At 44.9% G+C, this 22,303-nt stretch overlaps 2 protein-coding genes across 4 annotated transcripts; both read right to left on the bottom strand.

Annotated features, from left to right (window-relative positions):
* Positions 1–2,794: 2,794 nt before the first annotated feature.
* On the bottom strand, positions 2,795–9,085 carry LOC143887095 (type IV inositol polyphosphate 5-phosphatase 7-like). 3 transcript variants are annotated; one of them, XR_013254028.1, is made up of 14 exons: positions 8,518–9,084; positions 8,338–8,425; positions 7,822–7,890; positions 7,599–7,686; positions 7,381–7,485; positions 6,541–7,165; positions 6,044–6,237; positions 5,716–5,824; positions 5,157–5,305; positions 4,770–5,023; positions 4,364–4,437; positions 3,923–3,970; positions 3,653–3,824; positions 2,795–3,120 (listed from the first exon to the last, which is right to left on the bottom strand). XR_013254028.1 is itself a non-coding variant. In XM_077391208.1 (11 exons), exons 1-10 carry the CDS (start codon positions 8,545–8,547, stop codon positions 4,801–4,803), a joined length of 1,680 nt encoding a protein of 559 aa, XP_077247323.1. In that variant the 5' UTR covers positions 8,548–9,085; the 3' UTR covers positions 4,448–4,632; positions 4,770–4,800. The 3 variants fall into 3 exon arrangements, 1 of the variants encoding a protein (XP_077247323.1); XR_013254029.1 differs by lacking the exon at positions 3,653–3,824; XM_077391208.1 differs by lacking the exons at positions 2,795–3,120; positions 3,653–3,824; positions 3,923–3,970; positions 4,364–4,437 and adding an exon at positions 4,448–4,632 and having other exon boundaries at positions 8,518–9,085.
* Positions 9,086–18,985: 9,900 nt separating this feature from the next.
* On the bottom strand, positions 18,986–21,379 carry LOC143888586 (uncharacterized). Its single transcript, XM_077393030.1, has 5 exons — positions 21,030–21,379; positions 20,808–20,922; positions 20,510–20,701; positions 19,691–20,290; positions 18,986–19,324 (listed from the first exon to the last, which is right to left on the bottom strand). Exons 1-5 carry the CDS (start codon positions 21,377–21,379, stop codon positions 18,986–18,988), a joined length of 1,596 nt encoding a protein of 531 aa, XP_077249145.1.
* Between the last annotated feature and the right edge of the window lie 924 nt (positions 21,380–22,303).

The raw sequence follows: 22,303 nt of genomic DNA, 5'->3' as shown, positions 1-22,303 counted from the left end.
ACCCTTTAGCGTCTTTAATGGCCCTTGAGTTACTAATAGGGCACGCATCTTCATCCTCCAGATACTTAAGCTTCCCTTCTCATCAAACTTCTCGACATCAAACTTCGCACCATCCACCATGATAGAAAACCAAATCGCAAAACCAGAGATTAATCGAACATAGCCCAGGCAAAAGAGGAATAGCCAAAGCTCTTATACTAATTTGTTATGAAAAAAAACCCATCGTTTCGACGATCTGTGATTTCAATGGCAAAATAAAATGAAAGAGCAAAATCAAGCAAACGCGCAAAGATTTACATGATTCGGCAAAGCCTACGTCCACGGTAGATGCAACGAGAAAATCCACTATATAAATAGCAGATTACAAGAGAAGATCAATGTCTTTCACCAAAAACCCACAAGAAACCCTAGAACACCCTTTTCCCTTTTTGTGAGCTCTCAAACCCTCTTGCAAGACAATAATACAAAATAAGCCCTAAAAGCGGGCCATAACTTGTTCTTATCGGGCCGAAAAATACATAAAATGGGCCAACCCAAGCTGTTCGCACATAATATTTTGGACCCAATTGGGTTTAAGTCAAGACACCCAACTAAACAAATCTCCACCTTGGATTCAATTCTCTCTCTTCAATCACCTATGCAACAGCCCCCTCGGGGCATTCACAAGCTCCTAACACTAACCAAGTCCAAGTAGTGCTTGGACTTAGCCACAGGAATAGGCGTGGTCATGATATCTGCTGGATTCTTTGCAGTACCAATCTTCTTCACAATAATATCTCCTTCAGACACATCTTTTCAAACAAAGTGATACCCGACATCTATATGCTTCGTCCTCTCATGGTGCATCTTATCTCTAGTCAAATGAATAGCACTACGGCTGTCACAATATACAACTGTAGACTCTTGTGGCAATCTAGGTTACCAAGTAGTCCTCTCATCCAAATGGCTTCTTTTACTACCTCTGTCATTGCCATGTACTCAGCCTCTGTGGTAGACAACGCATATCACGACTACCATAAAGAGTAAACACATACCCTGTCAAATACCTCCTTTGATCAAGATCACAAGCATAATCTGAATCCGAATATCCACAAACATTTCTACCAATACTACTACTCCTGTCAAACACCAAAATATCATCTGAAGTGCCACATAAGTACCAAAGTATCCGCTTCACTGCCTGCCAATGCTCTTTTCCCATGTTCCCCATGAACCTACGAATAACACTAACTGCTTGTGAAATGTCTGGGCAAATGCAAACCATAGCATACATGATACTACCAACTGCACTAGCTTCTGGAATACGCGACATGTGCTCCACCTCATCCTCAGTCTGTGGTGAGAAAGCTGATGAAAGTCTAGAATGGGCAGCAAGAGGCATATCCGCAGGCTTACACTTTTGCATAGCAAAACGCTCCATCATTTTTTCAATGTGTTTCTTCTGTATACAGCTTGCCTGCTTTTCTATCCCTCCAGATTTCCATCCCCAAAATCTTCTTTGCCACACCCAAGTCTTTCATCTCAAACTCAGTACTAAGCTTGATTTTCAACTTGTTGATTTCTGACATATCTCTAGCAGCAATGAGCATGTCATCAACATACAAAACAAGTATATAAACGTCCCATCTGAGAGCCTCCTCAAATATACACAACTGTAATGCTCACTTCTGGTGTAACCGTTACTGAGCATGAAAGTGTCAAATCATTTGTACCACTGTCTAGGCGACTACTTTGTGCCATACAAGGATTTATCCAGGTTGCACACAATATTCCAGGCCTTGTCCGGGTCACACACAATATTTCAGACCCAACCGGGTTTAATTCAAGACACCCAAGTCAACATGAATTCTTGAAGCAAAGCCCGCTGAATTCCTAAAGCAAAGCGGAGTCGCTCCAAGCAATTCTATTCCAACTATTTCAACGGCCCTAAAATGTGGAGAATGACAAGTTTAAATGGAGGATAAAAAATTTGGATTTTTTACAAGAATTTTTAAATTTCATGGGGAATTTTTTTTAACTCACATTATTACATATTGTGATGATCATGAAATTTGCCCGTGCGAGAGTACGTGATCGCGGTCAATCAAATGGGACCCATTGCTTATCACACAATTTCATTACAGTTTTCACAACAAAACACACATTGTCAGGGATTTATTAGTTCATTTGTTTTTATTTTGGTCCGTAAAGTAGGTTGAAGAACAAAACGTTGATCTAGAGGCCCAATCCCTTCTAATTCATTTGTTAACATTGAGTTTCTTATATTCTGTAGCTTCAATCCTTTAAATATGGTGCATATTTGAAAAATTACAGATCATCCAAGCACTTTTGATACCAACTCCCTTGCTTTCTAGTAGCTGCACCAGTTTTAGTAGCTGTCAAAGCAGTTACAATTCTCGAAAGGCCGTAGCCACCAATGGAAACGTGTTTAATAAATTGAGGAGTTTCATTATCAGAATAAGGTGGGTGGATATACTTGGACCATCAAGACAATCCTAGCCATCAAAAAGTCCATGGATTCAAAATCAAGAAGACACTACCCAAGTTGGCCATGTCACACCAATGTGAACTGATGGGGCCGATCATCTCTTGACATTTGAATAATGACTAGTCCAACTCTTAAGTTTGATTTAAATAGCAGTACAAAGTAAAGTCAAAAAACAAATAAGCTTATGTACTTTCCTCTTTTCCAAAGTGTTCATTGTCTCCCAAGTGACCCTACTAAATCTGTCCTGTGCATTCTTCTATTTTGCAAGGGAAGAAAACAAACTAAAAATAATCCACAACACTATCCTTTTTCATGAAAGGCCAAATAATAACTACATTTCGTTGGAAAAAATTGTCTCTGAAAATAATCAACAACCCATCCTTTTCATGAGGACAAATAATAACTACATTTCTTTATCAGTTAGCAATGAGTAGCCATCCATCCCCACTTTAACTCTCCCTTTGAAACAAAAAATGAATACACATGATTATTGTTATATTTACCTATCACCATCTCAATCTGAAATAAATCCATACAAATTGTTCAAAAGAATAATCTCAAGAAAAAAATATCATGAATTGACTGAATTACTGTGACACCCACACGGCGGTCTCATGTTGTGACAGTTCCTCCTGCATATTCATGAATTTCTTTTCAGTTAATTGGGTGTAGAAGCGAATTTGTAAATTGATAAAAAGAGAAATGGTGTGGTTAACCCATGACAAGTAATAAATAATAAGAGGAATGCCAAACTGAAGGGTGAAGTCACCAATATGCATTTATAATGGCACTGGAAAATGTAAAAGTAAATAAATAATAAATGCATATTGGATGTGGATCCACGGTAGGTGCCCTTGTGGCTGATTTTTGCAAGGACCGTCTTCAGTATAGCATTCCTCAAATAATAACAATAATAGGTAAATGATATATTCTCCCCCATTTCTTCCCCAAGTCACCCCCTTTAGTGTAAAAAGATTAGTGATAAAATACACTAGAGGGGGTTAGCCCGGGGAAGAAAAGCGGACGAATATATCATTAACCCACAATTCATCTTTTCAGCAAAAGCACAACCCAACCCAACCCAACCGCAATTGTACCCCTAAATAGTAGTGATACTAACAAAATATTAGATTTAGCAGTTTGTAATCAACTAATTTTCATTACCTAATGCAGGGGTGCATTGCTAGGCCGGATGCTCCCAGAATGTGAAATTTTCCATGTGGTAATCGATTTAGGTCACCCAATTGATAAATCGCGGCAAAATCATTGGTATTTACATGTACAGACTGGATTGTGATGATTAGCAAACAAATGTACAGTAAACTCCTGTTAAAATCTGGTAGATGTGCAATGAAAATTAAACCATGATCAAGATAAAGAAGATGAGATTTTTGGTAAGTAGTGAATCAAGAACTGGAAAAGAAAGAGACCAACCTTTGGTTAACCTCTCAAGGCAGAGAATTTTACCAAAATGATCTCCACCTGAAATCCATGAGTGAAATCGCATATGAGAATGAGAAGAACAATAAAATCAAACATAAGCGTAAATGAATGTAATCAAGTGCAACATTTTTTGATAATATGACGAATTATTTTAAGATGAGTCAACAGATTAAAATGCAAATCCATTTCCATTTGAGACATGCATTCTGCACATTCAATTACCCGCATCTTTTAATTTCTGATAGATTCTATGATTACCCGTTCAATCGAACTAAAATATAAATACACTGGATGATTAACCTTACAGTTGCTTTGGAATCCAAAAACATATTAAATTTTTGCAGCTGGATTTAACGGTTCACAAATAGAAAAACAGAAGTAGATCTAATAGAATTAGAAAAAATAGAGAGAGAAATGAGGAACACTGTTTACCAGATGAGAAAATAAAGCAGTTGCCCAAGCCTGAAAGCATCGTTTGTTCCTGCCATTGATAAATCCATGCCTTCCTGTAGGTCCACAAATGAATAACTTTAAATGAAAAATGAACACGGCTGCCGAACGGTAAGTGTGACATCCCACATCGGAAAAGGAGGAATAGTCGTTGGGCTATATTTGTGGATTCTCCCTCTCCCTTCGTAGACGCGTTTTCAGCATCTTCAAGAGGCGGGCCCCACAGAGTGGGTCGGGCACGGTTAGTGCTGCTGGGAAACAAAATCGGGAAGGGTGGGAAAACCTATTACCAGACAATATTTACACTGTAGGGTCGGGGCGTGACAGTGAGCATTTCTTTTTCTTAGTTGAAATAGAGAAACACCTTGAAATAGAAAAGAGTGTACACCTGAATTTGGATCATCAGCGGTTTCAACCCTTTAAAAGAAACTAAGTTGAGTGTATCCATGTGAGTGTGGCAAAAGCTCTTCAACCTCAATTCTGGAGCTAGAACTCATGCTTTTCTTTATTCGACTACGGTTGATTGATTCAACCTCTGCTGTAAATATGCTATAAACTGGTCTATGATCTGAGAACCTGGACTCTCCACGAACATATGATAATTGATTTAAGCCTCTTCCATACCACAAAATCCGGTCACACCTTCATAAATGAAATGACTATCAAATTCTCGCACCAAGCAGGAAAAATGAAAGAAGGATTATGTTGCTCAATTTCCATTTTTTTTTGTTTTATTCTAAGGAATTTGTCAATGTACTATATGCAGTTTTTTTACCATGCTGGGGTCCGTCGCTTCTCTTTTGGATGCAGATCATCTCCCGCATACCGATCTGAATTGTTTGAATATTTGTAGGTGGGTGGGAAATATATCCTTCCTTCATTCCATCCATCAAAAACACGACCACGCCTCTGCTCTATCCGAAGCTGCCAAAAAAAGTCACCAAAGGTTCAGATGTACAAGTTTCTGCAGAAGATAAATGATAAACCGTAGGAAATTTAGCATTCTTTAAACCACAAGAATCCCCAATAAAAACATAGGCTCTTCAAAAAAATTATTTTTTCTCTGGAGAGACAGAAAAACTTTATTAAAAGGAAAAACTGAATTTCATGAGGGGTAGAGATAGGCCCAGAAACAAAGCATCTCTGTTACACCTTCACAACTCAAAGAATCAGTCATCTCATTCACGCCTCTCAAAATGTGTAAAATCAGATATGAGCTCATATATAATATAGAGTCTCATCAACCTTCACAAGTCAAAGGATCTTCATACAAATTGATAGCACACAGAGGAAATACTTATAAAGTAAATACTAAAAAATGGTGGGTATTGTACCTGATCATTTTCCAGCAATCCTCTCCAGTTATGCATTTCAACAAGTGCCTTTGCAGAGCGATATGAAAGAGAAATGCGGTAATTCAAATCCCCAAGCCATATGATTCGACTAGAATAAGAGGAACACCCGTTAAATGATCAGAGTCAGAATGATTAATACAAAAACAAATATCATGTATTTCTAGTGTCAATCCAGCTACGCATGATAGGCTAATCAAAGAATAGAATGGAAAGTAAATGCAAAAATATTGATTGAATGTGAAGAAATTTTTCGAAAAGTAAAATTTTAAGAAAACTTAAATTGACAGATCAATAGACTAAATCTTACTCATGCTCAAGAATTGTTTCTGGTGAACTCTCATCTCCTAGACGATGTACACGTGGGAATCTTGTCTTCCTAAGGATCTCCATCACATCTGAGTTCCTTCTTAACTCGTCACCTTCCTTCTGCCCTGAGGTCAAATGACTACATATGAAGCAAAAGCTTGTTTGGTGCAAAGACATGCTGATCGAAATCGAGCCCTGGAGAACCCAAGTTTAAATTTGGCGATGATTAGTTTATGAGGTTTTCAAGAAACAACATATAAACCACAGCTAAAACTACTCCTAAAAATCCAAATTGTGGCTATAAGAAGTCTGATAGAAGATTCAAAAATTGTCCAGACGATTGTAAATTACATAAGTTCAATAAATTTTACCAATTAGTAATAGTATACCACTAAAGGGCTCGAAAAAAAAAATCTGATTAACCCGGGTCGGCCAGACAATGCAAAACAAAACCCGTATACATTCTAGGTAAGCAATCATTCAAATACACAAATGTACCTTGTTTCCAAGATACCCCATCAGTCCCCTTCCAACGCATGAAACTTTCATGTTCTTGACATCATCTCTTATATCGCTCCTCACCCACACGGTGAGAAATATTCCAACCATCTGCTTACTTGCAACTAAACAATATCTTGAGTGGCCCGATGATCTATCTCTATCCTCCATGGATGCCGAAACAGCATATGACATGGGAGAGAAGTAAGCAGTACTAGGCGAATCCCCGGGCCCGTTTTCATCATCAGAAGATCCACCCCATCTAAAATTAGGATCAAAATCACTCGGTCTGTGACTGTAGATAACACGGTCACAAACACTGAATCGGCGGTCAAGTCTTGGTTGAGGCATCAATATATCATTGTCCATCCTCAAACTACGACTCGACTGGAAAGATCTCCGGTGGAAGAAAGATGAAGTTTTCCGGCTTGATGACCCCTCAAAATCTGCATCTAATTCTACAATGGGGTCTGGAATGGGAGACGGCGTATGGTAACCTCCATATCCGCTAGTGCCAGGGAGATTGCTGAGAGTCTTTCTGATAAGGGCCAGCCATTTTCTCGCTGGTCCGTTGTCTTCTGCCCCTAAAACATTGCCTGCGTTAAGCGGGACAATTTCCTGAAACCTGAAAAGGGAGGATAAACAAGACTCATTTTTTTTTGGTTGAATAGTAATCAACACGACTCAATTAACTTTGGAGAGATCCTGAGCTAAAGCAAATTATAAGTATAGACAAAGAACTGAAGGAACAACAAAATGGACTATGATGCCATTCAAAAAGAAAAAAAATATGTACTGTTTTTTTTTTAACCAAAATAGACTGTGATTAACAGAAAATACCCCAAAACATAAATATCTGCAGGAGGTGAGGTATGAAGCCAATCCTCAAGATTCAAATAACTTGGTGGGGATTTGCCACCCACATTCCATGTTGCAACAAAAATCCTAGTTATATATCAAGAACAAAATATGTTAAAACTTTCCAACTCTCCATAATAGCAGTTCAATAGACTAAGAAATTAGCAAAGAACTAGTAAGATCTGATGTTCTTGAGAAACCTGTAATCTTGCACATCTGTAACATGAGAAGGATCGAGATAGATCTTTCCTCGCCTCGCTCGATCCTGGTTCTTCTTGATCAATCTTTCTGTGCAAACCCAGTTGGGAAAAAAGAAAAATAAAAGATGAGAAAAAACATATGGGGCAAAGAGAGAACTCACTAGTCTTGGAAACAGTTATTGGGTGTGGTCCAAAGGTATAGTGAGAGTCTGAAATAGAAAACCTGTTTTGCTTTTCTTGACAGTGCATGATTCCCTCTCAGAGAAGCTGGGCATCCATTCACTATCACCACCTGAAAGAAAAACTATAAAGTTAAAAAAGCTGTGGTTGATTACTGTTAAATGCAGCAAGCCCATGACGTCTAATAGTGAAAGAAATAAAATAAAGTCACAAATAAAATTTGAAATGAGGAAGGAGAAAAATCAGCATAAGGTTAAACAGAAGAAAGTTGCAGAAAAAATCCATGAAAAACAAATTTTTAGAAAACCCAGTTTTTCCAAACTGAAAAACCCATAAAAAAAAAAAAACTTCTAGAAAACCCATTCAAGGGAAAAAATAACGAGGACAATATACAGAATTGGGGAAAATTTTCAAAATGCATCAAATCTAGACCTTGTTGGTTGAAAATACCCTCTTTTTTTTTTCTTCCTAATGAAAAGCTATGATTCTCAGCCCCGAATCCTAAATTTCTAGGAAAAAAAATACAACCCAAATCACAGAAAAAAAACAGGAAACCCACCTCCTCCAATGACATCATCAGCGTGAAAATCCTCAGCTTTGCTCTTAATGTTGAACCATTTTCGGACCAGGTTCTTGGACCAAGAGAGCTATTCTCACAAAAAAGATAATAAGTTAGAAATATTAAATGGACAAATGCAGACACAGATTTGAAGAGAGAACAAAGTATTATTCTCAAAACCTTGCTTTTCTTCAAGTTCCCATCTCTCATTGTTTCAGTATTTCTTCATACAGTTTAGCCCACTTAGAAATGCAATTGTTTCCCTTTTTCAGTTTTCCTGGTTGACCAAGTCAATAAATTGTTGAAAAGATGGAATAGAACAAATGGGTTTTCTTATTAGTAGTCTCTGCTTTGTGGGTTTTGTCTAGAAACAAAAGGAAACTAAGGAAGGAGTCAAATCTCCTCTGTTTACTGTCTGGGTTTTGTCGAGAAGAAACACAATATTTAATAAAAAAACAACAAGTTTGAAGGTGTTTCCTTTTCACTTCTGGGTCTTATCAAAAAAACAAAGGAATGAAGAAAAGAAGGTCAGGAATTCAAATCAAAGAAGAAGAGGAAGCCAAACAGCAATGTACAGATTAGAAAAGATGGGATTTTGGATATAGAAGCACAAAATGCAGAGAGAGAGAGAGTCCCTCTAAACCTCGTCGTGAGTCGAGCAAAGTATCGAATTTGAAGAGAATAAAGTGTAAGGGAGCAGCCTCTCGAGGCTTTTAACCCCAAATCCAAGGATGGCCAGCATGGGGGCAATGGGATTTTGGGCACTAATAAAACTGCCCGGGGAGCTGCCCGACCCAGACCTCCTCTCTGGACAACTCCTGCCCGCGGTCAGCAAAGTATTGTGACATATGTACCCTTCCCCTTGTTCTCCAGTTGGTCGTCTAAGGAGAAAAAGCAGTTAAAGAGAAAAAGATAAAGGTAATGAAACAGGAGGAGGAGAGATATTGATTCTCTTCTTTCTTTAAAAATAAGGGAAATAATATAAGGGCAACCATTTGTTAATAATAGCACTTACCCATCTTGTCTTTTATTATTTATTAATAAAAGTTGTCAAAGTTCATTACAGCATCTTGTCTTTTACTATTTAAGGAGTTGTAAAAGTTCATTACAGTTCCTAAAAAACTCTCACAAGCTGATTAAAAGGACAAGCTGAGTTTGTGCAATTATTAAGACATGGTTCTGCTGGTATCATTTCCAAAATAAAAATAAGCATGGTGTTTACCTATATCTGCAATTTTTTCAATGTCCATTGGGTTTTTAATGTTCTTAGGGTATGTGGGTTCTCCATGGAAAGGGAAATTCTTTAGCATTGGAAGATGTAGTTTTTTTTTTCTCTCTGTTTTTTACTATATAAGGATTTGGGGGTTTGAAAGTTTAGAAGTTCTAGGGTTCTTGGGCCCAACTTTAGTGTATCTTGCAACCCTCATGTGTTGCTTTTTGTGGGACAATGTGTTACTTTGCTTCTCTCTAGAATAGAAATATATGGGCATGGATGTAGCGAATTTTGGAACAACTTAGGGTTGTTGGTTTGACTCAATCTAGGATTTTGTCTAGGGACAACTAGGGCAATTGGCCCCGGTCAGGGTTAGGGTTTTGTAGGCTCTCTTCTTAGTTTGTCCCTCTAGACCAACTTTGAAGTGTATGGGTTCTTGTTTTTTTGAGTCTCCCACCTTGGGAAAGCTTTAGGTTGCATTGGTTTAGTATTTTGTAGACCACATGTGCTTCTTAACCTAGCTTGATTCTCCCCGCCGCTCCCGCCGCGGCGGCCCACGCACGCTCTTGGGAGATTGTGTGCACCTCCCTACTATGTGGATAAAGTGAGTTATTGTTTTAAGTTCTCTATGATCACAGGCTTGCTTGACTCACCTTAGCACCCTAGGCCGATGTGGGAGACTGTGTCAGGCTCCTCTAACATGGTCTTAATTCACAATTATCTAGGGTCTCAGCAATCAAGTACTGTATTAGTTTATATGTTTTAAGGATTTTATTTATTGGATTCATCACCATAACCTGTGGAGCCGTTTGGATCTATGGAAATTTTTTTCCCAAGAAAAAATTTTCTATTGAAAAAAAAATCTCCCGCATTTGGTAAACTAAGGGCATTTTCTTTATCTCATCACATTACTGTTATTTATACCAAGTGAAACGGGGCAGAAGAGAATCTGGTGGAGCGACTCAGCTTCACTGCAACAAAAAAAAATTGCATTCCCGAGAAAGGTTAAAGAACATAACCTTATTTTTTTGCAGGTATTTGTTAACGTACACCGCAGAAGGCATTTCGCGGATGGGCTGTTGCATTTGAGAGCAGCCACACTGGCTCACTTTTCAGCAGTTTTTGTCTTCATTCATGATGTGACTGCTCTCACATGCAACAGCCCATCCGCGAAATGCCTTCTGCGATGGACTCTAGCAAATACCTTTTTTGTATAATATTTTTTCCCAAATCAAAAATTTTCCCTATTTTCATGCAAAATTGCAAACGTACTAGACCATAGAATTTCTTTTCCATGGAATTTTTTTTTTTAAATTATTTTTTCAATTAAATCCAAACACCCCCTCAGTCTCATCTCCATGATGAGAATCCCTTACAAAGCCCCAGACTCTTCCACTACTCTAGCGAAGGTTCCACTTAGCATCACAACCATCAATGTCCTACTCAGAGTGATCAAGATCTTTATGTGGGTATCTAGGCCATCCAAGTGTCCATCAAAGGCTTCATTTCTTCAATGATGTGGCAATCAATTATCATATTCTGGTAGGCAACCAGGACAAGGACATGCACAAGTGGCTTTCACGTCATATCCTTGAGATGTCATGGGAGGGGAAAATCATGGAAGCATGAGAGTGTTCTTTTATGAATTTCTAGAACTAAATCTGTCCTTGTTTAGCTTGTTCTCCTTCTTATGTGGGTCTAGGAATCGTCAAGGCAATATAAAAAAGAGGATAAGATGACCCAGCTAGTAAAAGTAAAGGTTGTTGTCACACAAAGAGCAAATTGGGGCCTACTTTCCTAAGTGCATATATATATATATATAAGCAGCCCAAACCTTTCAATACTTTTCTTGAGAGGGGCGTTGATCCTCCATTGTCATGAATGGGATCTTTGAAGACTATCATGTAATTGGATTCAATGAAGTTATGATGTATTTATGATTACAATCTCTTGGTCCGACCATGCTATTCATGGGTGTAAAATAGTGGGTCCCACAACATCAAACATGAGGTGGAAAATTGTGGGCCTCGTCCCGATGAATGGGTTTGTTGGAGATGGTGGTTTCCTCCCACGCCATCAAACCCATGGGTGCAAAATGATGCACACCCCCCCCCCCCCCCCCAAAGATCAAAACACGAGGTTTAAAATGGTGGGCGACACGTAATGCAAGGGTGTAAAATGGTAGGCCCCAACCCATTAAAACATGAGGTGCAAAAATATGGGACACACCTTATGCATGGATTTGGATGGAGATGGTGGGGGCCCACCAGTCAAAACATGAGATGTAAAATGGTGGCCCCACCCATAACAAATGAGATGTAAAATTGTGGGGCCCACCCTATCCATGGTTTGGGTTGAGATGGTGGTCCCACCCCATCTAAACATGAGGCATAAAATGGCTGGCCCCACCTATGGCTGTCCATGTTATATATTCCACATAAAGGCCAAAGTCTATTATGTTTACTGTTAGGTCTAAAATTGGTAACAGGTTATGGTAGGGCCGGAAGGGCTGATCTGACAAGCCACAGCTGAAGGGCTAGTGGAGTCCTGCGCTGCACAAGCACAGACAAGGATACAAAGGGTCAGAAGACCAACCCGGAGTGGTGCTCCGGACGGGCGCTTCGACACTCAAGTCAGTATGAGCAGGAGTGCAGAGCAATGTCAGAGCAAAAAGCTTAGGGTTTTTATCTCAGATCCCTCACCTTAGCACAAGTGAAGGCTATTTATAGTAGTTCTGAGCCACCTGTCCAGGACAGGTGGTAGCCCCTGTATGGACCAGATCTCATACCTAGGAGGGGCAGGTGGAAGTCCCCGATTGGTCCAGGTGTCATACCTAGCAGGGACAGGTGTTGGCTTTGCAGTGGTCCCTGTGAGGGCCACGTGTCAACAGCCGATTGGTTACAGATTTTGGACCCCATCAGTTGCCCCCTGGTTCTCCGAGTCGTGACAGCGGCTAGGGGAAGCAAAAAGAGGGTTAAAACAGCATCTGGTCGGCCTTAAGGCCTCTGGGCAGCTGAGGCCGGCCTCAGACGGGGCCAGAAGAAACCGCGGCCGGACAGGAGCCTCTGGGCGGCCTGGTCGGGCCTTGAAACTTGGCCTGTAGGAGCACGGCCGGACAGGAGCCTCTGGGCGATCCAGTCCGGTCAAAATTTGAACCAGAAGTCTGGCCGGCCAAACCTCCTGGGCATCATGGCCGGGCAGATCTCCTGGGCGGGGCCAGCTAGGCCGGGCAGATCCTCTGTCGCCTAGTGATTGCGCCATATCCTGTCCGGCTAAAACGCTGGACGGCCAGGCCGGACAGGTCGTTTGGCGTCTAGTGATTGCGCCATATCCTGTCCGGCTAAGGCACTGGACGGCCAGGCCGGGCAGGTCGTTTGGCGTTTAGCGATTGCGCCATATCCTGTCCGGCTAAGGCGCTGGACGGCCAGGCCGGGCAGATCTTTTGGCGTCTAGCGATTGCGCCATATCCTGTCCGGCTAAGGCGCTGGACGGCCAGGCCGGGCAGGTCTTTTGTCGCCTAGTGATTGCGCCATATCCTGTCCGGCTAAGGCGCTGGACGGCCAGGCCGGGCAGGTCTTTTGGCGTTTAGCGATTGCGCCATATCCTGTCCGGCTAAGGCGCTGAACGGCCAGGCCGGGCAGGTCTTTTGTCGCCTAGTGATTGCGCCATATCCTGTCCGGCTAAGGCGCTGGACGGCCAGGCCGGGCAGGTCTTTTGGCGTCTAGTGATTGCACCATATCCTGTCCGGCTTAGGATGTGGACGGCCAGGCCGGGCAGGTCTTTTGGCGTCTAGTGATTGCGCCATATCCTATCCGGCTTAGGATGTGGACGGCCAGGCCGGGCAGGTCTTTTGGCGTTTAGCGATTGCGCCATATCCTGTCCGGCTTAAGATGTGGACGGCCAGGCCGGGCAGGTCTTTTGGCGTTTAGCGATTGCGCCATATCCTGTCCGGCTAAGGCGATGGACGGCCAGGCCGGGCAGGTCTTTTGTCGCCTAATCACTTTGGAACTTGTGCCTCGAATTTAATGTGAACGGCGCATTTAAGGCGGTAGATGACGTGGCACACTCCGGCTGGTGGGAAAAGGGCGGGATTTTTCCCGCTCTTCCCAGCCTATATATACCGGAGTTTTTACTCCTCATTTTTCACTTTTCACATTCTTCTCTCCTCCTCTGCTGCTCGGCTAGTCAAATTTCTGCCCGCTTCGGATCAGTGAGCCCAGAGATCTTCGTTCAACACTTCAGTTCGGTAATTTCTTTTAGCTTTTCTTGTCTTCCCTTTTAATGTCTAGCACTAGTTCGGAGTCGGACTCTGGCTCAAAGGAGTCCGGTTCGACCAGTAGTACGGGGTCCGGGGCATCGGAGAGGACGATGCCGGCCTCTCCTACGGAGGCCGGTGTTGAGGACGAAGAGATAATATTTGTAGACGAGGAGAGCGGGGAGGAAGTGATTGTGGACTTAGACACAATCCCGATCCGTGGGGACGGACCGCACCGGGTAGAAACCAGTGGCGACGAAGAAGATGTCGAGGCGGTAGTTCCTCGCTTGCCGCGCACTCCCGTCGAGGTGATAGCGGAGGCACGGATGGAGGCCAATCCGCAGTACAACATCGGGGCCCTGCGCGAGGTGAACCGTCTGGAGCCGGGCAGACTTCAGGCCGTCAGGGACAAATACTGTATCCCTGATCGGTACACTTTGAGGGCGGCCGTTGAAGGGGACCAGGCCAGCAATGATAGTGCAGATCTCTGCCTATACAAAGAAGCCTTCCGGGCCGGGCTCAGGCTTTCCTTGCATCCATTTTTTGTCGATGTGCTGAGGTACTATGGGCTGGCGATTATACAGGTCGTGCCGAACTCTTGGAGGACGCTGGTCGGCTTCCTTTATTTTTTGGGAGTTCATCTCCGTAGGAACCCCACTATACCCGTCTTCAAGATGTGCGCGCACCTAAAGAGGCACAAGGAGGGCGGCTGGATCTATATCAGCCAACGGCCCGAAGTGAAAATGATCACTGGCATACCTACTTCCATTCACACATGGAAGAACAGGTTTTTCTACGCTAGGGACACCGAGCCGGGCTCCCACTGGCCGTTCTCGTTGGAATGGAGAACGCCGGACACCCAGAACCTTAGTCAGAAGCCAGCCCTTAAGGGTTACGACTACATGACCTTCGCTTTGATCAAAGAAGAGCTGAAGCGTGGTCAAATAAACTGCTCGGAGTTCTCCGAGGAGACCGTCCTGGTAACGCTCGGGATCAGTCGTGCGACGCCGGCACGTACGTAGACTCTTTAGGCCAGCTTTTATTTTTGGAACTGTTCCTTTCTTTTTTTTATACAGTTCTAACTGTGTTTAGTTCTCACGTTCAGAAATGGTGAAGCAGATGTCCATGCTGGACAGGATCAAGCAGACCTCCCAAGCGTCCCCAACGCAGGAGCAGCCCCAACCCAAGGGCAAGAAAAGAAAGTGAAATAATCAAGAGGGGGGGTGAATTGAATTTAACTCAATATTAGGCCTTTTGAAAATTATCTATAAATCCTAATTGGAATTTTTCTTCACTTAAATAAATATTTGGTAAGTGCAAATATAATTGAAAGAACAAAGTGAAATGCCAAACCAAAACAATAATGGAAATGCAAGAGTGAGAAATTGACACACCGATATATAGTGGTTCGGCCAACGGCCTACTCCACTCTACTCAAGGTCGCACTTGAGGGATTCCACTATAGGAGACCTCCACGATGCCCGGCTCCGAGGCGGTTACAAATCCAAGGGATATTAAACAAGGATGCCCTTACACCTTTACAAAGACTCTCCTTCTCCGCCGAGTTCTAAGCGGTTGCTCTCTAGGGAATTAAAAAGGGAATGCCCTAGCCACCTACACTAGATTTGAAAGAGAATAGCTTGGCTTCTTCTTGAAAGCTTGATGCTCTTTGTAGACCCTTGATTGCTCTTCAAAGATGGTGATTTGCAAGTGAAAGCACTACTATATCCAAACTCAAAAGATTCACAAGTGAAAGGCAAGTTTGGGATGAAAAACAAAAACTCAAGCTAAAATGGATTGCAAATGTTTTTGATGCTTAAGGATGTTTTTCAAAGATCAAGAGAGAGTGAAAAACTTCTCTACATGTTGTATATATAACCACACCAAAGAATATGACCGTTTGGGGGTGGACATATCAAAAACCAACAATTAATTTGAATCCCAACGGCTATTTTTTAGTCTGTCGCGAGGTTCTCGGAGTTCCGAGAACCATTCTCGGAGTTCCGAGAATTCTCGGAGTTCCGAGAAATATTCTCGGAGTTCCGAGACAACGGCCAGAAGAAATAAAATTTCTACTGGACCATTTCTCGGAGTTCCGAGAAATTGTCTCGGAGTTCCGAGAAAGTGTCCAGATGCTACTGGACCTTTTCTCGGAGTTCCGAGGGAACTCTCGGAGTTCCGAGCTCGGAGCTCCGAGAAAAATTCTCGGAGTTCCGAGAAGCCTAAAAATCCGCACTTTTTGATTTTTATTGCAAATTTGATTTTTAGCTTTTGGAACTCAACTCCTATGGTTATTTTGGAATGTTTATGAGGGTCCCAACATGTTGGTCCACCACATAACCATTCACTAATGCATTTTAAGTTCTTAAGTGTTCTTTGAAAAACAAGTTGAAAACACTTTGCCTTGACTTGGAAATCTAAAGAGAAAGGATGTACAATGATACCTATGCAATCTTCAACTTCTCTTTAGTCTTGGTCTTCAATTGATCTTCCATCTTGTGTATGCTTTGCTTGAGAGATGAGGTGAGCTTCACTTAGCTCCTTTGACTCTTGTATGGGATATCTCCAAGCATGACCATGTTGTGTGTTGGTTTCTTCAATGATCAATCCTATCTTAAACACAACACTTCAAAGCAAATTGATTAGTATTCAAAAACACAATCAATTATGTTTAGAATCATCAAAACAAGATAGGAGAGTAGACCCTTGGGCTTACAGAAAGGTACCGGAGTCAACTCCGGCAATGGCCGCACTGGCCGAGCCACTTAAAAGCAGCCGGGCGACGCATAAGCTCTCCGTTAAGTCGAGCCGGGCAAATTTCGCCGGACAGAGCTCCGGATCTGCAGGGGTGACAGAGCCCCAACACAGCGGGCCGGTCCTGGGCATCCCTGCCGCCACGGCGGCAAGAGGCAACAACGTCTTCCGCCCAAACTGGGCAATGCAGAAAACGGACACCGGCCTGGGGGATAGCCGGGTGGCCACGGAATTGATGTACCAGGGCGTCCTCCCACGCGACCGGCGGGACGTCGAGAAAGAGGCGCCGGAGACCTGCGAAGCGGCAATCACCTCCGCCCTCTATCAACTCCAGGTCTACTCAAGAGACATGGCCAAGAAGCGTTATCTCTTCTCTGAGACGCTCACACAGATAGAGTCCGAGAAGAGCCAGCTCCAAAAGGACAAGGACGGGCTTACCGAAGCCGTCCAGATCAAAGAGGCCGAATTCAACAGCTTGAAGGAGGAGCTGCAGAGGGTCAAAAACCAGGCCGTGCAGGATCTCCTAAATGCGCAAGAGAGAGCCGGTCAGAGGGAGAAGGCGGCTATCAAGGCGGCCGTGAAAACGGCAGTAGGGGAGGCCGTGAAGGAAACTGAGAAAAGGAAGGACACAGAGTTCTTCAACCTGGGCCTCCAGGCCTATAAGGCGGGGTTCCTTTTCTGCTCCGATCAGGTGAAGAAGACTTTCCCCGACATTTCCCTGGATGGACTGGCCGTCCCGTATGCACCTCCGGAGGAGGAGGAGGACGAGGAGGAAGACGAACCGGACTCCTCCCAACCCATCGAGGTGGAACAGGAAGTCGTTCTGGCTTCAGAGGTCACCGCCCCAACCACTGAGGCCGGCCAGGTTGCAGCCCCTACTTCAGAGGCAGTCACCGAGGAGGTGGTCGGCGAGGAGGCCTGAGTGGCAGCCCTCTTGCTCCTATCTTTAATTTTGGTTGTGTACTTTTATAATGGCCCATGAGGCTCATTCTTTGTAAGCCAGCTCGGCGAAAAGAGCACTTTTGTAATATGAATACAAATTCAATTTTGTCCAACTGTCTGTACGGCTGCCTTGCTTTTTTGTACTTATGACTTCTGTACTGCTTCCTTGTCTTTCTGCCGAGCCGGAGTGGTTATCCGGATGTCATTGGCCGAACTGGTCTATAAGCCGATTAGGACGAGCCGGAGTGAACCACTCCTGCCCTCTAAGTCTGCAAACACTTAGAGTCTTTGAAGTGGTTTTCCACTAGGGCGGGTCCATGGTTGGAACTGATCTCCACACCAAATTGGACGCGCCGGAGTGCACCACTGCCGTTCTCTAAGTCTGCAAACACTTAGGCTGAGAGCTAAGTCTGCAAACACTTAGAGTCTTTTAAGTGGTTTTCCACTAGGGCGGGTCCATGGTTGGAACTGATCTCCACACCAAATTGGACGCGCCGGAGTACACCACTGCCGTTCTCTAAGTCTGCAAACATTTAGGCTAAGAGCTAAGTCTGCAAACACTTAGAGTCTTTTGGCGTCTAGCAATTGCGCCATATCCTGTCCGGCTAAGGCTCTGGACCGCCAGGCCGGGCAGGTCTTTTGGCGTTTAGCGATTGCGCCATATCCTGTCCGGCTAAGGCGCTGGACGGCCAGGCCGGGCAGGTCTTGTAGGTGATTCTCCAATTTTGGCGTCTAGCGGTTGCGCCATATCCTGTCCGGCTAAGGTGCTGGACGGCCAGGCCGGGCAGGTCTTGTAGGTGGTTCTCCACTTTTGGCGTCTAGCGATTGCGCCATATCCTGTCCGGCTAAGGCGCTAGACGGCCAGGCCGGGCAGGTCTTTTGGCGTTTAGCGATTGCGCCATATCCTGTCCGGCTAAGGCGCTGGACGGCCACGCCGGACAGGTCTTGTAGGTGGTTCTCCACTTTTGGCATCTAGCGATTGCGCCATATCCTGTCCGGCTAAGGCGCTGGACGGCCAGGCCGGGCAGGTCTTTTAGGTGGTTCTCCACTAGGGCCGGGTCCATGGTTGGAACTGATCTCCACAGCAAATTGGACGCGCCGGAGTGCACCACTGCCGTTCTCTAAGTCTACAAACACTTAGGCTGAGAGCTAAGTCTGCAAACACTTAGAGTCTTTTATTGGAGGAGTTGGCATATATTAGGGACTCAAAAGTGAGGAACACAGTTTAGTGACAACTCCACTTTATTTCTCTTTGAAGTTTAATTACAGAGATTCTTTACAGGCCTTCAAAGGCAAGAGAAAAGACTATTGATAGTATATTCGGAGATTTCTGGAATTCTAGGCGTGCGGCAGCAGCTGCTCGTCAAGTGTCTCTAGCCGGTAGCTTCCTGGACGGATGACCTCTTTGACTCGGTACGGCCCTTCCCAAGTCGGGGAGAGTTTGCCCACCCTTCTTGGCTGGGAGACGGCCGCTTTCCTCAAAACTAGGTCGCCTGTGCGAAATTCCCTTGGTCGGATCTTCGTATCATGGTATCTAGACACCTTCTGCTTATACGATGCAGCTCTGATCTGTGACTCCTCACGGACTTCCTCAAGCAAGTCGAGGTTGACACGGAGCCCGTCCCCATTAAGCCGTTCATTGAAGTTAACAATTCTTGGGGAAGGAATGCCGATGCAACCGGGATCACAGCCTCTGTTCCGAAAGAGAGATTGAAAGGCGACTCACCCGTTGCGGTGCGTGGGGTGGTCCGATACGCCCAAAGCACATGGTACAGCTCGTCAGCCCAGCGTCCGGCCTTATCATCCAGTCTTTTCTTTATCCCCTGCAGCAGAGTCCTGTTCGTCACTTCGGTCTGTCCATTCGTCTGAGGATGTGCCACGGAAGTGAACCTTTGCTCAATCTTCAGATCTGAACAAAACTTTCTGAAGTTCCTTGAGTCGAACTGCTTGCCATTGTCTGTTATGAGGACCCGGGGTATCCCGAATCTGCACACCACTGATTTCCAGAAAAAGTTCTGGACGTTCTGCTCGGTGATCTTGGCCAGAGGTTCAGCTTCTACCCACTTAGTAAAGTAGTCGATGGCGACAACGACGAACTCGCGGCCTCCGGAGGCCGGCGGAAAATGACCTAAAATGTCCATTCCCCAGATAGCAAAAGGGAGAGGGCTGATGATCGGGGCCATTGGCACGGCAGGCTGGTGAACGGCTGGGGAGAATTTCTGACACTTCTCACACTTCTTCACAAGGCTCAGAGCATCTTGTCTCAGTGTAGGCCAGTACAGGCCTCTCAGAAGGACTTTGATGGCGAGGGCCTTGCCTCCGAGATGCTCTCCACAAATCCCCTCATGGGTCTCTCGCAGGGCATACAGGGCATCAGTTGGCCGGAGACACTTCAAGTACGGGAGGGTGTAAGATCTCTTGTACAGAGCTTCGCCGTCAAGTGAAAACCTTGATGCCCGCTGTACGACTTTACGGGCCTCTTTTTTCTCTCCGGGGAGCTCTCCGCTGCGCACATACCTGATGATCTCATCCATCCAGCACGGCTCATCGTCGACCTGCATTACTACGACGGGCTGGCCATCAATACTGGAGGTTTTTAGGAACTCCATACGAATTTCTCTGAGAGCGGTGTAGCCCGATGCCGCTAGCTTTGAGAGCACATTAGCCTTTGCATTTTCAGTCCGGGGGACTCTGATGACCTCAAAACTTTCGAACTTACTGGCCAGGCTACGCACTCTCTGCAGATACTTGATCATTCGCTCTTCACGGGCCTCATATACTCCTTGGATCTGGCATACAACTAACTGTGAATCGCAGTACGCCTTCAGTCTCTGAGCGCGGGCCTGAATGGCGAGGTTCATTCCGGCGATGAGCGCTTCGTACTCTGCCTCATTGTTTGACGCACGGAAACCAAACCTCAGGGCATAATTCAGGACAAAGTCCTCTGGTCCTGTGAGAACTAGTCTGGCACCGCTGCCATTTTTGTTTGAAGATCCGTCGACATATACCTCCCAGAGCGGCTCTTCAGAACACGGAAGCGGGCTGGTTGGTGGAGCTGCACTCTCAAGCCCGGGAAGCGGAACCGCTTCGGCTTCGATCTGCTGCTCGGATAGAACCGGCTCTGCTTCTAAAGGAGGCGCTGCTTCCGACCCGGGGTCTGAATCTGGCATTGTACATTCAGTTATGAAGTCTGCAAGAACCTGAGCTTTGATCGCTGGCCTGGGCAGATATTTGATGTCAAACTCGCTGAGCTCCACGGCCCACTTCACAAGTCTGCCTGAATTATCTGGCCGGTGGAGGATCTACCTGAGGGGCTGTCCCGTCAAGACCTTGATCGTATGCGCCTGCAAATACGGCCTTAACTTTCTGGCCGCCATAACGAGGGCGTATACGAGCTTCTCGACTCGCTGATATCTGGTCTCTGCATCATGGAGGACCTTACTGACATAGTAGATCGGCTTTTGCTGGTGGTGGTGCTCCTCTCTGATCAGTACCGCTGCAACTGCCAAAGGTCCCGCCGAGAGATACAGAATCAGCTCTTCTCTTGGCTCTGGCTTGGACAGCAACGGCAGAGAGGACAAGTACTGCTTCAGCTCTTCAAATGCCGCTTGACACTCCGAAGTCCAGGGCGTGGTTTTTATACCTTTGACCGCGTTGAAGAACGGAAGACATCTTTCCGCGGACTTAGAGATGAACCGCCCCAGGGCAGCCACTAACCCGGTCAGTCGCTGTACTTCTCTGATAGTTCTGGGCGGAGTCAGCTCCATCACTGCCTTGATTTTCTTAGGATTCGCCTCTATCCCTCTCTGGCTTACCATGAAGCCCAGAAACTTGCCTGCTCCGATGCAGAACGTACACTTGGTCGGATTGAGCTTCATGTTGTGTTCCCTCAAGACTTGAAACGCTTCTTTGAGGTCGGCAACATGATTGCAGGCAGCTCTGCTCTTGACCAGCATATCGTCCACATATACTTCCATATTGCGGCTGATCTGCTCTTTGAACAGCCTGTTGACGAGCCGCTGGTAGGTGGCCCCTGCGTTCTTCAGTCCAAAAGGCATAACCCGATAGCAATAAGTCCCCTGATCGGTTACAAAGGATGTCTTCGGAATGTCGGACTCATGCATTCTGATCTGATTATATCCTGAGAAGGCGTCCATGAAACTTAGCAGCTCGTGACCTGCAGTAGCGTCGATGAGCTGATCGATCTTTGGGAGCGGGTAGCTGTCCTTCGGGCAGGCCTTATTCAGATCTGTAAAATCTATGCAGGTCCTCCACTTCCCATTAGACTTCTTCACCATCACCACATTCGCGAGCCAGTCCGGGTACTGGATCTCGCGGATGAAGTCGGCCTTCAGAAGCCTTTCCACCTCTTCTCTAATGGCCCTTCGCCTCTCCGGTGCAAAATGCCTCCTTTTCTATTTTGCGGGCTTGCAGGTCTGATCAACCCCGAGCTCATGGGTGCTAATTGCAGGGTCGATGCCGGGCATGTCTGAAGGAGCCCAGGCAAAGAAATCTGCATTGGCTCTGAGGAACTGAGCAAGATCCTGCTGCGCGGCCTCTGACAGGGCAGAGCCGATCTGGACAACTCTCTGGTCATCATCGTTGTACAGAGGGATAGATATAAGGTCCTCGCCGGCTCGTTTACTATGATCTGGGCTTCATCCCTTAGATCAAACAGCTCGATTGGCAAAGACTCGGACGCATTCTTCCCTTTCAGTGCCGCTGCATAGCACTGCCTCGACTGGGGCTGATCCCCTCTTATTTCCCCTACACCTCCTGATGTAGTGAACTTCATCTTCTGA

The sequence above is a fragment of the Tasmannia lanceolata genome, unplaced genomic scaffold (assembly GCF_043159265.1).
Source record: "Tasmannia lanceolata isolate RefF3 unplaced genomic scaffold, GAP_Taslan_0.1 ptg000012l, whole genome shotgun sequence".
In the NCBI taxonomy this organism is placed as follows: Eukaryota; Viridiplantae; Streptophyta; class Magnoliopsida; order Canellales; family Winteraceae; genus Tasmannia; species Tasmannia lanceolata.
Note: the sequence above shows the minus strand (reverse complement) of the source record. Positions and strands in the feature narration are given on the sequence as shown.